This window comes from Coloeus monedula (genome assembly GCF_965178545.1).
Source record: "Coloeus monedula genome assembly, chromosome: 7".
NCBI lineage: Eukaryota > Metazoa > Chordata > Aves > Passeriformes > Corvidae > Coloeus > Coloeus monedula.
In genome coordinates, this window is record NC_138787.1 from 13,901,244 (window position 1) to 13,918,160 (window position 16,917).

General features: G+C 39.5%; 1 protein-coding gene across 2 annotated transcripts in view; it reads right to left on the minus strand.

Annotated features, from left to right (window-relative positions):
- Positions 1–16,917, minus strand: part of PARD3B (par-3 family cell polarity regulator beta) — a 401,283-nt gene that overhangs the window by 87,831 nt on the left and 296,535 nt on the right. For both annotated transcript variants that reach the window (XM_082285055.1, XM_082285054.1), the window contains one exon: positions 9,697–9,807. In XM_082285055.1, the coding sequence (XP_082141181.1) occupies positions 9,697–9,807 (111 nt within the window). The remainder of the gene's footprint in view (positions 1–9,696; positions 9,808–16,917) is intronic.

Genomic DNA, 16,917 nt, shown 5'->3' on the forward strand with positions numbered 1-16,917 from the left:
TCCTATTCAAACCTGCATCTTTTATCAGCAGAAGAGTCATCTTTATTTTTTCAAATATCATCACCTAACAAAAATCTAGAGGCAGGCAAGTCCCATAGCTTAAAAAAAAAATTAAAAATCCACCTCTTGCCAGCAAATTGAAGACATCTGATATGGACTCACAAAGAATCAAACAATATCTAATTTAGTATTATCTTTCAGGGTATTCTACTGGAGGCATATTTGTCAGAAACATCCTCTCCGTAAGCTATGCAAGTTTTTCTTCATTCTAGCTCATTCTGTTTTGCTGGATTTGAACATCTCCCCCATAATTAGTATCTGTAATTGTAAACAAGAATAGAAACAGTCTCAGAAATAAAAAAAAGCAAGCCACAAATTCAAGGGAGTTAGAGACTAACTTAGAGTCACAAGATATAGCCCTTGTAGCAGCATTAAATGCCCTAATGATAAAAACCCACCAATCCATAAAATATCGCCTGTTCCAAATAACTACTGCATGCCTATAAAATACTGACCTGACCAGAGGAGCTGCATTTGGAGGGTTTAAATAAAGAAAGGGAGGACAGAAGAACCTAAGAAGGAGATAGAGCTATGCCGACCTTAAAATTTAAGATTATGACAAACTGAAGATGAAACATAGCCCTTTCATACCACAAAATGAGGAATGGGAGCTTTGGATGGACAAGACTGAGGTCTTAATGTTCTTCCATTTATTTCCGAGGTGACAAGGAGTGATTACCAACTTACACAGGATCCTGCCCTCTAAAGAAAATCCTGGATCTAATGAGGTCAGTGTGTTTTCTCCCATCTTGTGAACTTCAACAAGAACATGATTTTTACCCTTGCTGCTAAATCAGAGAAAGTTTTTCTGCCTGTCTACATTAGTTGTACACTGGGTGAAAAGCAGCAGATTACAGAAAGCCAACTATCAGAAAAGCCAAGTATATTATAGTCTATAGTTTACTGCATTATGTAATTTTCTTTTCTCACAACTACCCCGGAGTTACCATCTTGAAGCGATAATATCAGTAAAATTCAGATTGTAAGGATCCTCTGAAGGTTATCTTGCTCAATCTCTTGCTGAAAGCAAGGCTAACTGCACAGATCAGGTTTCTCAGTCTCCTGTCAACAGGATGTTCCTTGTTTTTGTGACAATGTAGATTAGGGAGTGGAAACATTCCAGGTTTGTCAAAATTACTTTGACATCTTTCACCTGAGATGTTCTGATGCCTTTAAGAGCTCCTCCTGCAAAATGGTCTTCAGTCTCCAGAGACTTTGCAGCCCTTAGTTGCATTTGCAAGGCCCAGTGATGATTTAAAGGAATTCTCAGATTGCTGTCATTTGCACTTTTCTGTTAAAAAGATATGTAAGGTGCTGAGCACATCATACCTGAGCCCCTTTTGTGAAAATTAACTCATTCTGGAACAAACAGTCATGAAAAGAGAATCAAAATAACAATACTCTTGGAAAATAAGACTTAACTTTGCTTACACTTTAGACATTGGGAACTTAATGCCAGGAATGCACACAATACCAATTGCAGTCAAAGCCACATAATCATCCCTCCTCCAACCTCTCCAGCTGAGACTTCAAACAAACTACTTCAGGGAAGTTCATCATACAAACAGAGAACAAGTATAAAGTAACCACAGCATACCTGCAGAAAAGCAGACACATCCATCTATCAACTTATTCACTGCCAGTGACTAACTCAGCTCCAGCAATTGCTGTAGCAGGTATCAATCAAAACCACTGAGGACTGGTAACACTGTCTTGAGAAAAATATCAGAGACATTGTAATGACCATGGGAAGGCACAACATTGATCTGACACCTCATGAAAACCCAACATTCCCAACCACATGCAGTAACACAGCTTGGGATGGACCCAGGAAGGCGGGCAGCTACTGAGTCCCTGGGGGCCATCTCCATCAGTAAGGGGGTATCCTTGGAACATCTTCTGAATAGATACTTGCAGATCCACTTCCTAGTGACACCTCATCAGTTCACACAAACATCTCTGCAACTGCATAAACATTATGCCTGCCTTTGAATGAAATCATAGTAGTGGAAAGAACAAGCCTAGCTTCATGCGATATGATACTCCATGCACATTTTTTTATTCTACACGACATTGAACCTGGAACCTATTGAAAAGAATCCCTCTGTACAAGAACAGGAACAAACTCCATCTGTTAGTCTGGGATTCACAGGTTGCTTCTAATTAACAGTCCTTGATTTCAAAGCAAAACTCAGATTTGACTGAGCAGTCAAAGCTTTAAGACTTCCAGATATTTTGGTCTAAGATCACTATGGAGATTTACACATGCAAACAGATTTCCTGCCTGTCTATCCACATGAGTTGCATTCTCATTTTTATCCTGTAGTAGCTAAGGGAGTCTGAAAACAGGAATTCTGTGCTGTGGCACTACTTCAAAGTGCATGCCAATGATTTATGATAGACTTTCATAAATCACAAATGGAAGGGCAAGGAATGAAATACTGCTTCCAAGTAATTCTTATGCCCTTATTGATTCTGGAGTGGGCAAGAGCTGACCTACATTCAATACTGCATCCAAGAAATCCCGAGGCCAGGACAGCCTGTCTCCTAGAAAGCACTCTTAGCCTGGTTGGCTAGTACCTGGGCCAGTTTCACTTTATTAGTTTGGCCTGTAAGTTTCTAGCAGCATTTCAGGTTTACAGAACCAAAACAACCATCAAGTAGTAAAACTCTGATATATACAGAAGAGAACCACACATTGGCCCATTTAAGCAAGAAAGAGCCAGGCCATTGCCCCTGAGCTGCTCTGACCTCTTGGGTGGACAGGTGGCACAGCTTGGGAAAATGTGTCTCCAGATCAAACCAATGCCTCAATAATGAGAAAACAAGGATGCTAAATGGCTTGGATAAGAATTCCATGCTTACATTTTGAGGGCACAGGTATGACACCTAGAAGTGCTATTTTCATCAGTGTGCAACACCTGGAATAGTGCTGTGATAGTTCAAGAAAAAGGCCAATTCCACGTGCCATTCTGTCATCATCAGTTCTTAATGTTCTTAAGCTAGGGCAATCTGGGACCAACTGTAGACCTAATGTCTTAAAAATGTCCTCCAGCAGTGAAAAAGCCACATGAAGCAGCTCAAAAATTGCTATCTGGTTCTAAATGTTACAACAAAACCTGTGAAAGGTAGGTGAGACTCATCAACCTCAGCTACTCATAACCAAACATCAATCTCCCAGTGTTCCATGGTAGGCTTTTATTACATGTTCTGGTATGCAAAGTAGCAGCAGATCTAAAATGAGAATCATTCAGAATCAATGGGTTGGGATTAATCTGTCCTCCTGTCCAGTGCAAGTGCTGCCACAGTAATAAACAGAAATCTGATAACTTCATACTGTCAGCACAAAATGAAACTATGACCTTGACCCATGCAACAGCATCCAGTAATTTTTTCATAACTTCAACATACCATACTACACGGCTATGATCTAATAAGAATCTAAAAGTAATTAACTGGAATTTTTGAAAACTGAAGCCTTAATCAAATATGTATTCTTATCAGGGTTGCAAGCCAGCAATAAATTGGGACATTTAAAAAACTGGGATCCAATCCAATCCGTGATCTGATCAGGGTTCAATGGTTATAATAAATTGGGAGTATTAAAACTGGGATCACATCCAACACTTTATTTTGTCTAAACCACAGGACCTAGCTATGCTGCAAAGTCAGGAATACTCAATGAACAGATATACCATGTTGGATTAACCCTTAATAACTAATGATGCACAAGCTCAGGTGTCCTAAAAACATGTGGTTTAGCACAGAGCTTAATGGTGAGAATAGCAATTATGAACATTTAATCAGAGATCAATATGAACTATAAACAGCCATAATAATGCTTTTAGACTTGGCAGGTGGAATACACAGGAACAAAAGCTACATGGGATTGGCAAAAATGTGCACGTGTATGAGCGTACTCTAAGGTACAGCACGCATTTAGAAAAATCATACTTTGATATTTGCAACAGTCTGAATTTCGACTTTCGATTTGAAGCAATTTGGCTTTTCTACCATACTGCCATGTATCCATCTATTCTCGTTTCACTTTGGTTTCCAGTAACATACAGATTGTTTGTAATTAAATATAATGAAACAAATGCTTACAGAAAGGGAATGAAGTTTCATTCCCGAGTAGTCTCTCCTAAGTGGACTCTAAACGTTTTTAGTTCTGTAGGATGCATCCCTTTGTGCAGGGATCTTGCAGCTGCAAAATTAAACCTCTGTTTGCCAAATATAAAAAGCATATGTATTGATTTTTTAACTATGGGAACAGGCAACAAGCACCAGGGCTGGTAAGACAAGAGAGAAATGCTCTTCAGTTGCTGGAAGGTTTCTGAAAAGTAAAGGAAATTCAGTCTTTAATATAAAAACTGAAACCATTTAGTTTTACCCGAACTTGAGATACAGTATAACTTAAGCATTCAGTTCAGACATTGAGAAAGCAGGGGCTAGATATACCTTCTGCTTCTCTAACACTCTACTCAAACCTTAATACTATTAAAAATTTTTCCTCAGTTAATTCCAATGAGGGCTACAAAACCAAGACTGTTTTAACAAAACTACTCCCACAAATACATGCAGAGGATTATTTTTTACATGGAGTGCCTCCTTATTAACTAACTCTCATGCTACTTTATAAAATCATCCTATTTTCAACAAGGAGCTTCATTTTGTAAATTTTATTCTAATGTCAAGTAAATGTTCAATTCTGTTGGAAGAGAGACTTAGGTCTCACTAGGAAAATCCCAGTAAAATAGTATTAAACAAATAGGAAAAAATATTTCTTTCAATCGATAGTCACTTTATTTGCATTTGGAAGGCAAACAAATTACGATGTATAAAACTCAAGCATCTAATATATTTATCTAGTTTGTTTTACAATGGCTTTCAAATGTTGGAAAATTAAAACACAACCCCAAATGAGAGGGGAAAGAAATGGAGTAAGGGGTGAAGAGAAATCTTTTTTGAGGGAAGGAAAAGACAAGGCCTCTTCCAGTATTTAATAATGTAGCAAACATCTTGTTGTTAAAATGATAAATTCTGAGTAATTTACACTGAACACACTAAAAATACAGATTTGAGTCATCTTGATCAAAATAACCCTCAGATATAGCATTTTCTTTTTCCTTCTATGGGCAGATTCTCAACCTTTGGAGCACATGTTTTATTACAGCCAAACTCTTTGAAGCATGAACAAAACGATGAGTTTATTTAAAACAGGGCCTCAGTCCAATGAAGCATGTGACTTATGTCAGGAAGGACAAACCACGGCCTCAAAGAACTGTACCACCAGTTAAGACAGTACTCCTGAACTATCATGAACTCCTGTCTTTTTCCACTCAAGTTTCACTGACATTGCGTCACCTTGGCACAACGAAAACTAAAGGAGGTAGGGGGAGAAGAAGAAAATAATTTAAAGGAGATGCTGAATTCATATTCAATTGGACACAGCTAAGGCTATTAGTAAAGAAGAAATGCCTAACATCCAAAATTCCTGTTCACTACTTGAAGTTTGCAGAAGTAGTAGTCGTGTAATAAAGTATTGGCTTTGAAAAGAAGGGAAGCCTGGGGCTGAGGTCTGGAATGAATTCCTAGCCTGACAGGGACTTTTTAGGAACTTGGACAAGCAGCTGCACTGCCTGCATGTCACATTCCCACCCAGAGGACACTTTTTTTTCCTGTCAGGTTTTCTCTCTTCCACCTCAACTGTAAGTGCTTCGGGTCAGGCACAAGCTTCCCTAACAGCAGTGAACACAGTGAGACCTTGATCTTGGTGGGGATTGCTAGGGAATACAAGCAGTAAAAAAAATAATGATGTCAGCATTCCAGTGCAGGATGTGGAGCTGCTTCAGAGAACTGCAGCTACAAGGCACCACAGAGAGTTTGTACTGAAAACTGAGACTGGGACAATGTGGAATGGAAATAGAAATTACTAGGCTAGTGAAATACTAAATTTATTTTCACTTTCTGAGGTTCAAATCTGAAACCTGGCAGCCCATAAAAGGAATTGCCAGGCAAATTTATGCTGAGGACCAATGTGCAAGCAAATCCCATCCCTTTGGGAATCATCTGCACTACAGAGTGAGCACTGAATACTCTGTCTGCATACGCCTACTAGCTCTAACACATTCTGGATGTGCCAGACTTGTTGCACATGCACTGTTCAATTCCTTCCCTGTGCAAGCAGGAAATCCAACCTGTTCCAAGCATGATGGGCTTACACTCATGCAGCACACCTACGTAAGAGCTGATGTTTCCTGTCAGAGCCAGAGTCACTGAACTTGTACTGCACAGCCAGCCCATAATTGTGCAGTGAACACATTTGACATTTTTGCATGTCTAAAACTTGTCAAAATTTCTGGAAGACGGCTGCAGTCTTTACAGAAATCCTATCCCTGGGATTTTGTGAAATATTGTTGTGCCTATCCAATACCAATCAAAAAACTCTGCAAAATTATGAGAGACAGCCTAGTCCTGTAAACTGAAAATGCACTTCCTACTGAAAAAGATTTCTCAGCTGAGATCTTGGAACAGTATTCTGCTTTTTGGAGAGCTGCCAAGCATATATTGCATGCAAAACCAATACCCAAAACCAGGCGAGTTCCACAGCTGCTAAGATGCTGAAAAGCACTTGATCATTAATCCTGTCACACCCAGCCCAAAAATCAGCTACTCCAACCTCTTCTACTAGTGTCCAAAATGGACAACATGGCCTCTGAAAAAAGAAAAAAACGGTCCAATGAAAAATCATAGTATCAGTTAGTATGGTAGGCAGTCAGCATTTTAGAAAACTGTTGAAGCAAAAAACCTGACTTTAGGATTGTAATAATTGGATTGAGGATCTGAACAAGAACTAGTTATACAGCTAGTCTTGGAAAATTAAAATTAGGTGTACATTTAAGTTAATGCTAGAAAGGCTAAATGTTAGAAAAGCAATTTTAGTTTGTTCAAGCTGTTAAATATAGGATTTGATCACAGGTATCAGGGGACGACACTTGCTACATTTCTGTAGTCCCTCCTACTACTATATCCCTAGTAGTTTTACCATACGCTCACTTCACTCAAGGAGAACAGATTTGAAAATATGACTGCATTCTACTAAGCTTCAGTTTTATAAATATGAGACCAAGTATGCAGGATAGCAGCTAGTGAAGTCACAGGAGCAGATGATCTATGGTGTGAATGTCCCACGAGGTTTTCTTTGCCAATATGTGCATTAAAATCTTGGACTTGAATTACATTATAGAATTACTAAATCTTGGGACAGAGCTATAAAACTTGTCTTTACTGTCTTACTGAGCATCCTCATTAGGTGAACAGGCAACAACTAAGCGAAAGGACTGATCTACCCTCAAGTCAGGTAATGTTTCCTTAGTGATTTTAATCAATTTCCCAAACAGTTTTTACCCACACAGGAGAAGTAGCTTCCTTATATAATTTTCCTCTAACAAAAATAAAACCTCTTCTATTTTATGATCAGCTGAAGAAGGGTTCAATAGTCAGCCTGTAGGTAGTCTTATGTGGGCAAACACACAGCCCACATGCTCTTACTTAATTTAGAAAGGTGAAGCAAATTGCTTGTTTTCACAGCATGTGTTGCATTCCTTTGAGGATAACATAGGGAAAATTTCTTCACTATTTTTCTGGGTTTAATTTTTATTTTTTAATTTGAACCCCCCAAAGATATAAGATTTACTACCTGATACAAAAGCGTGATATTCCTATTCTTGTGCCTTACAGAAGAAGAAGAATCAAATAAGTGAGTTAAAAATATCATCTTGGTTCATCCACTTCTCAACACACCTGCTGTTCTCCATTTCAGTCAAAAACTCTTCCAGGTCAAAACTGAAATCATTACTAGAGAAACCAGAATGATGAAGATATTGAGCTGCCAGTTTCCAATGCAGCCGTACCAAGTTACTGTCAATCAGTGACTGTAATTAAAAAAAGCACACAATGCTGAAGAAATATTAAGAACAATTATCTTGTGTCCAATTGGAACGTTAGACCTCTAGACAGAAGGGTTCATTCCTTCCAGCCTGCCAACATTTTAGTAAATGACACTGGCCCTTTAACAGATGGGATACATGCTTCTTAGCTTGCCAGGATCCTAATAAAAGACACTGGCTTCTTTAAAATGAAGGACACATACCTCTCAAATTGCCAGTATCCAAATTGGGAGTCAGCAGTTTAATATAAAGGCACTCATCAATCTGGCAAAATCAAGGACATGGCACAGAAATTTTAAAACAAATGGTACAAAGTTTCTCCTGACACTACTTAACTTAGATGAACTAAATACTTAAGCACTGGCTAAGCATATCCAGTAGCAGCACTGTAGTAACTAGATACCTTGCTAGCTTTTAAAATAGAAGAAATTAGCAGCAGCCTTCAAGGGTTTGGATTGACTTTTTTCCCCAATCAAACCCATTAGCTACCACTTATAGGGCTGACCATGCACTGCACAACTCAAATGAAAGCAGGGTGCCTTCTCCCTGCGTACTGAGCAGTACCACAAAGGTTGATCATGTGGAAACACTCTGTCTGCCCAAAAGGAACCATGTCTGCTTCCATTCCCTCTCCCAGGAGCAGGATGCTCCAGTGAAGGAGAGAGACCTCCAAAAGTTTTCTGCTTGCACTGACAAAAATGTATTACTACAACTTGTAAAGTTTTACAGCAACTGCAGACACTTCTTGAGAGCCAGCAAACTATAGGCTCTTTAGCTTTTCTGAGAGCAGCCATCAGAGGGGAAAAAAAGACCTTTTTCAGCATATAAAGTACTTCTGGATGAGTTGGGGAAAGGGAAAGTGGAGTTTTCTGAACCTTGTTGACACTGACAAACTGTTCCCAGTTTCTGAAGGGTAGACGTAGGGGAAAGCAGAAAACTGTAAAATCTCTTAACCTGGAAAGGTAAGGAATTCACTAAGACTGGGCATAGGAAAGTGTATTTTATGACCTGGACAGACTCCCAGGGTCTTACCTCAGAAATACAACTCCTAGCTGGCGCACAACCGGCTTCTTGCCTTGCCCCTCTTGCCCACCCCACTGCTGGCAGACTCCTGCCTGTGCAGGCTGATTTTAACCATCTGAATCTGCTTTCTTCCAGGTGTCCCTTGGCATATTCAACATTTGTTGCATACACATTTCTGCAACATGTGGCTTACCAGCAAACACTGTGCAAAAAAGAACATACCAAAGTACAAAAACTACCATGTGATGGCACAGCCAGATGAAACCAAAGAGGTTTGAAGTGCTGGAAAACAATGGCAGAAGCTGTCAGGAGAGAAGAGAGGAGGTTCTTGCTGTAGAAAAGCAGAGGAGAAAATACTAAGTCAGCTGGTCCTGGGAATGGGCAGAGGCGCAACAGGTTTTGAAGGAACTGATCTTCACAAGCTAAAGCAGAAGCTGGGATTTGCATGCTAAAGTGAAGTGCACAGAAGCTGCAGGAGAACAAGCTCCTGTCGCACAGCAGCTCTGACTCAGCCAGGACTGGCCCAATGCTCTTGGTTGCCTGGACCTGACTGCAGTGGGCATTGTGTTGGACAGGCAGGCTGGCTGGCTGTTCCTTCAGGAGACACCTTGCTCTGAAATTTTTCACTTGATGAACAAAGATACTGCTGCCATTTACTCACCTTTCACGTTCATCTTTCATTTTCTCCAGCTCCTCCTCTTTAAGCATGCCTTGCTTTGCAGTCTCCTTCTGATCTGCCTTCCCACTTTTATCTTCTTTCTTCTTTCCAAATCTGTTAAAGATATCAAGGAAGGAGTCATGAGGAAATAATTACAGAAGAAAAAACAGTACTTATCTATCATAAACCACAGAAAATTTAGGCAATCAAAACACCAAATTTTTATCTTAGAGACACATAAATTTCCCACATTGGAAGATAAGTTATCAGTATTACCTGGGCCATATGCAGGAGGAAGGACTGGTTACAAATTGATTTGGACCCTGTACTTTTGAAAGCTATTGCTTGAAACTTAGTTGAAAAGCCCCATCAAACCTGATATGCAGGGCATTGCAGAGTGGAATATTAATATGGCACATTTTAAAGTGCCTGAAGGTTCCTCTTGCCACACGACAGCTCTCTGAAAGTCATCTGCAGTGGCTGTGGTGTCAGCACCCAGACTGGGCCACTGTTCTGCTCTTACCAGTAACTACTGTCTCTCATTCATGATGCATTAATTTTAGGATTTGTTCTTTGCTAAATGAGGATGCAATCAGAAAGAATAAAATCTTGCTTTGTTCCAAGAGTACAAACCTAGACAGTCCATAAGAGCTCTTTTTTAAACTTCTGGGGTTTTCTTTCTGCCTAGTAATATACTATCATGTAATATTTATGCTGTGAAAGTCCTCCAGAGGCCCCAATGGATTTGGGGCTGCCACTGTTGTTTTATACACTGTACAAATATGCATAACAAGTCTGCTTTGTGCAGCCTATAAAAGGTGGCTGAACTGGGGAGATACGTTTAATTTCTGGTGGTGTTAGGCAGAATACTGGGGTCAAATATACTCATGAATTATGGACCAAAACGTTTAAAAACCTGTCCTCCCCTTTACCAATTTGAAATTCTCTGTTCCACAAGTAAATGATCAACCTGTGTCTTCCCCTGCAAATTAATATGTCCTTATAGGTACAACAACAATGTAGAGAAAAATAATAACTTTTTCATTATATATACTATATTGCAAACTAATTACTCAGACTCAAAACTGCAAACTCTTCTGTGAAAGTCTGCAGCATTGCCCCAGCGATCTCTCTTTTACCCTTTTTGTTTTTCATGTCAGCCCAAACTGCCTCAAGTGGAACAGCTGAACTACTGTGCCTATTTTTAAGCTGTAAATCATTGACCTTATGTTACTCCACTGACAAAAGCAGAAATTTTGCAAATAGTCAGGCTCATAAGATAATGATCCAAATTTTTTGTGAATTTAATTAATAATTCTGAGCTTGTGGTCAAATGAAGTTACTGGGTTATCTGCAGCAAGTTGTCCAGACAATAAGAACTTGGTTAGAAAGGGCATGATGGATGTGAGAGACAGACATGTAGCATGTGGTACTAACAGAAAGGGCAAATACTACAGGTAGTAACATGAGATGCTTTCTTGTTTCTCTGTCATGGACTGTGCTGAGGAGCAGAAAGACTCCTATCAGTGCATGGTTTTCTCTTTTTTCCTATGTGTTGCAATAGAGATAGATGGTGTCCTGCATTCTTTGAGGGATCCTTTGCTCAAAATATACATACACCTTGTCTACAAATCTTCAGTTCTTTTTTCATGGTCTCTACTCATTTCAGTGCTTCCAGAAATACAGTATATACTTTGCATGCCTTTTCTTTTTCTGAGTGTAGAGCAGCACATTGATTTCACTGCTACTTTCTAAGTTCCAACAGTTCCAAGAGCCTGGAGTCACACACCCCATCAGAAGGTGGCGGTGGCAGTGAAGGCAGCAGTCAGGAAACATCAGAGAGACACAGAGGTTGTACATACAGAGTGAGGAAAAACAAAGTAAGGAGGGTGCACAGGTATGAAATGACCCAGGCGAAAAAGAAAAGCCAAATGAAACTCTGCATATATTATTCTCTACAGAGACGCCAGGCAGTCAAACAAGAAATCACCTGGGTATGAGCACCAACAGGCTGCTCCTGAAAAGCCCTGCTTTCTGACGCTGGCTCATGCTGGGAAGGTCTCATGGCAGTTTTCTCAAGAGGCCATATTAGCACTTGCATCTTGGTCATAATCCAGCTCTGGTACTTTGTTTATATTCAGGCTGCCTGCTTTTTTCCCACAGTTTCAATTATAGGTTTGTGGAGTTTCATATTCAACTGTAGCATGCATTGATTTTGAAAACATTATTCTTGGGCATTTTGTATTGCTGCAGGGAGCTGAAGTTGGATATGTTGCATACTCGAGAGAAATGTGAAAAAAAAAGTCTTTAACATGCGTCCTTTTCAAGTCTAGATATTATTTCTTGCTTACTCGAGAAATACATTTTAAATAAAATGAAGTGACAATTTTGATTGCAGTAACAGCCAACATAACAAACCCTAGCAAAAACAGTGCTGTTTGCTGGTAGAGCTGTTCTTGCCATAAATTTGGCAAGTTTCAGTGTAATTATAAACTGGGAATAATGAGTTGATCTTGATGAAAACAACTTTTGTTGTTGTGCTGCATTAAAGGCAGCGTGGCCGGCAGTTTGAGGGAGGTGATTTTGCCCTTATACTCCACTCTCGTGGGACTCCATCTTGAGTGCTGCATCCACCTCTGGGGGCCTCCAACATACAAAAGGATGTGGACCCGTTGGAGTGAATCCAGAGGAGGCCACAATGATGCTCAGAGGGCTGGAGCACCTCTCCTAGCAAGAAAGGCTGAGAGAGCGGGGCTCGTTCAGCCTGAAGAATAATCCATGGAGACCTTGTAGCACCTTCCAGTACCTAAAGGGGGCTACAAAAGACATGGAAAGGGACTTCTCCCGAGGGCAAGGAGGGATAGGATGCCGGGGAATGGCTTTAAAGTGAACAGGGGTAGGTTTAGATTAGATATTAGGAAGCAATTCCTCACTGAGGATGGTGAAGCACTGAAACAGGTTGCCCAGGAAAGCTGTGGATGCCTCATTGCTGGAGGTGTTCAAGGCCAGGCTGGATAGAGCTTTGAGTAACCTGGGACAGTGGAAGGTGTCCCTGCTCATGGCAGGGTGGAAATGGGTGATCTTTAAGGTCCCTTCCAACCTAAACCATTATATGATTCTATGACTATATTTTTGCTATTTTTTTGCTTCAGATAGAATTTGTACAGGCTTACAATTTTGACCTGTTATACCAAGTATGCAGCATATAGCTCAAAGCTAGGGAAATATTCAGATGTAGGTTGTTTTTTTTGCCTCTTCTGCACATTGCTATACCATAAAAATCCATTCTTTTATTATTATGTTTCTCAGCTCAACAAAAATCTTGCACAAATATAAGAAAATAAAAGCAGCACAAAATTTAACACTAAGAAAAGCAACATACACAGACAGCACTAAATGACAAAGAACCCAGTATCATCTCTGCCTGAATTTATACACCCTGTCCTAAAAGTTATGGTCTGCTCACTGATGTGTTCTAATTGCCATGGGCTTCTGATGATAAAATTAACTTTCAGCCATTGTAATTCTGTATGGGTTTGTGCACTAGAGGCTTTACAGTCTCTATGGCTTATTGGAACAACAACAACAACAAAAAAGGTAGTAAGAGTACTTGCTGCATGATCAAATTAGGTTTGATCATATTATCATTGATATCAGTTGAGGCCCTCCACTGATTTCAACAAGAACAGGATAAAATCCATTGTCAAATTACACTATGTAATTAATCAAATCCATATTAAAATTCTATGAAAAGTGAATGGCTTTAGGATTTGAAAATGCCAATTCTCCAGGCAACAAATAATTGGACTGTGGTAAAATCTGCCTTCCATATTAATACTATTGTCAGCAGAATAAAAACATTGATGAAAAATTGTATGGTACACAAATTTTTAAAATGTCTGTTTTGCCTATACTGTGCAGTCAAATCCTCTTCAACTTAATATCTGATGGATTTATTACTCTGAAAACCTTTTATAACAAATGGAGAACTATTACTAGAAGACCTGAAAACAAATGGATCAGCTGTATCTTCTCATTCTATAGCCATCTCTAAACAATTTATGTCAAATGAAGCCACTGGTCATTGTAATGACAGTAAGGAAATAAATCCATGCCTCCCCAGGTTGAGTGAATGCCCCCGTTCTTTGATTATCCACTGTAAATGCCTAGGAAGCACTGTTAAAGATATTACAGCCCTGTTAACCTTAGTATACTTTTCAGTTGGGAAAGTTAATATTCCAGCTACTCAGAGCACAGTTCTCCTGTAAATAAAAACATAAAGGGATTTTTTTTATGTGAACAGATCTTTGAGGGCTTTGTGCTTTTGGGAAAAGCCCATATGCGACTGTTGAAAATAGGCCGTGCAAGAGTGAGGCATTATCCTATTTCTATTAATTTCAAAGGGTGCCTTGCAAACAACTGAAATTGTTCCCCTTAGAAACATTAAGGAAATAAAGTCTCTGAATGCCAAATGTATGTTGTCTTGCAGTATTTATTGCCATTCTACAGGCTATAGCATTAAAGCATATGTATGCTTCTTTTCAAGGATTCTAAGGGATAAAAATGAAAACAAACCTACTACAGACCTGCTCTGTTATTACTTGGGATAAATGTCTTGCATGCAAGACTTAAAGCTGTGGTCATGGCAACACTTCGTTTCTGTGTGGAGCCGTGGGCTCCCAGATCTCAAATGTGTTGATATTTGCTTCAAGGATTAAAAAGCAGGCAGGTCTATAAAGTCCCAGACTTCTAAGCAGCAGAAACATCTGGTGAGTGGAACCTTGAAGCAGCTTGCCGACTAAATTCAGCAATTTGGATTTCTTAGCTAATTCAGTTGCCCAAGATCAGGAGGTTCCACACAGCTAACAAGGTACATAATAAAAGCACAAACATCTGTGGGAAAACAATTCAAGAGAGCCTATGACACAGTCAAGCAAGACACAAAGCCTAACACTGTCAGAAAATCTTGACATCTCCAGAAACGATCTGTAAAAAACCAGTGATTTGTAGAGTACATATAACAAAAGCTCTGACTCTCAGTCATTTCACAGCAAAATGGGGAAAAATGCTGAGATTATTAAAGCAGGTCCCTTATGAAAGACTAGAAATAGCTCTTAAAATTAAATTTAAATGTGAGTAAGAATGAATAAGTGAGAAAGAAAGATAAAGATACTAATAAGGTATGATTTTCAGGTCCACACAGGGACTATAAAAAGCTTATTAACTGCCACTACTGCCGTGTGTTTTAAGTTATTTTATCACTCAGCTTTTACGGTAGAAGAAATACTCTAGAAGCAGTGCTGTGCTTTGATTAATTGCTTTCATACACACACTTTCACAGAGTATTAAACATTGCTGTAAAGATCCTTAGTGAGTCAGACTTGCTGGTGATTACAGGCCAGGCTCATTTTACATTTATGTTAATAGCAGCATTAATGAAATACATCTTTCACATTTTTAGTGGCTCTCTAAATACCTAAAAGGTTTGTTACTAAATGTTTACTTACTGGGCAGAAGTATGCCATTGAGTATTACACCAGTGGGATCAAGAGCTTTGCAACAGCTAAAAAAACTACAGAAAGAAAATAACACGTTTTGGTAAAACATGTTTGATGATTTGAGAATGGAGCACACACAGGAAGGCAACAGGGTTCAAATCTTCAAGATCCCAGAAGATGAAAGTGCCTCCATAACCAAGCTAAACATGGTAAAAAGGGCAGCTCTGTGCTGGGGGGCTGTGAGCCAGAAGGGGTTAAGCATCTCTTTTCCTGGTCCCACTGCTAGCCCCTTGCTTCCAGAGAGCAGATCCCATTCCCTCTGTGGAGGATTTAGCCCCAACAACATCGAGATGCCCTTCCCAGTCTACAACACAAATTACAGCAAAACCTCCTTATGACACAGCCTGGCCCAGGAGCAGGTTTTGACCCAATCTCCCTGCTTTGGCAGGGTGAGAGGAAAGCACCGACAAGATGATGAACACAGGAGAGGGCTAGTTCAGCCCCTTCTGCTCCCTGCTGCTGGGTGAAGAGTGTCTCCAATTCTGGGGCTGTGCCATGTACAACACCAATTCTGTTGGGTAAATCAGAAAGAGATCTTCTGAAAAGTAAAGGAGAAAAAAAAGCACTTTTAATTAGATTTGGTGAGGTTTGCTTGCAGGAAAGACTTGTGAAGGTAGCCTGCTGCCTCACCGTTCTCCCACTGCTGCGGCTCACTCCCAGGGCAGCAACAAGAGGAGGGCAGCAAAAGCAACAGCTTGCCATGGCAAACAACAGGGCAGCTTAGGCAACCAAAAATAGCTCCCCTGAAGAAGGAAAAATGACCTAACCTCTGACCTATTACACCAGTGAAGGCATGCAACAAATTGTCCAAGCGTGCTATTCTACAATTATTATTTGTATTTCACAAATGCAGCTAAACTTCCTGAATGTGGGTATCCTCATATTTACCCGTATTATTTTGGGAGATAATCCACATTATTCTAATGCTGTGATCAGAGTTAAAATGATTATGATCAGCAGGAAGAGAGAAGTTATGAAAAAGTTGCAAATAAATAAAAATCCACCTTATTATGCTCCTGTTACATCAAAATTAAGCAATCAAGTGCCATTTTTGTGTTTTTGAATTTATTTTTTATTTATTGTATCAGACTGCTGGAGCTAGACTAAAATGACTGAACTTCCAGAACCAGTCTAATGGGAGTAAAACTTATCTTTTTAAAACTCTGATTAAACACAACCTCCCCCCACCCGTTTATTTCTTTGATGCCCAAATTAGCATCTTTTCTGCAGCATGCTGAATTAATTAGTACAGTGACAAAGAATTAGTCCAGATAAGATCAAAGCTGAAACCATATTTATCTGGAATTTGAAATTAAGAGCAAAGAGTATTAACCCTCAGCACTTCAAGGAGCTTTCCACATGGCACACTTAGTAAGCCTTCCATGAGTTCTTTCAAAATAAATCAACAGTGCAATTTTTTTCCCCACTGAAGTTTTGCTAAAAGGAAAATAAATTTGCCATGAATTCTGCTACAATGTGAAACTGCCTTTAATGCAGACCCTGTACATGCTACTCATTATGTAACTTGTAGGCATCAGTAGAACAAAGGAAACAAAGCTGAGAAAAGATACTTAATCACATTTGTATTAATGCTTGGATTGACACATTGTTCACAGATTTAAGGGCTACTGAAAGAATTCCCAGCACTGAATCTGAGAAGCTGCCT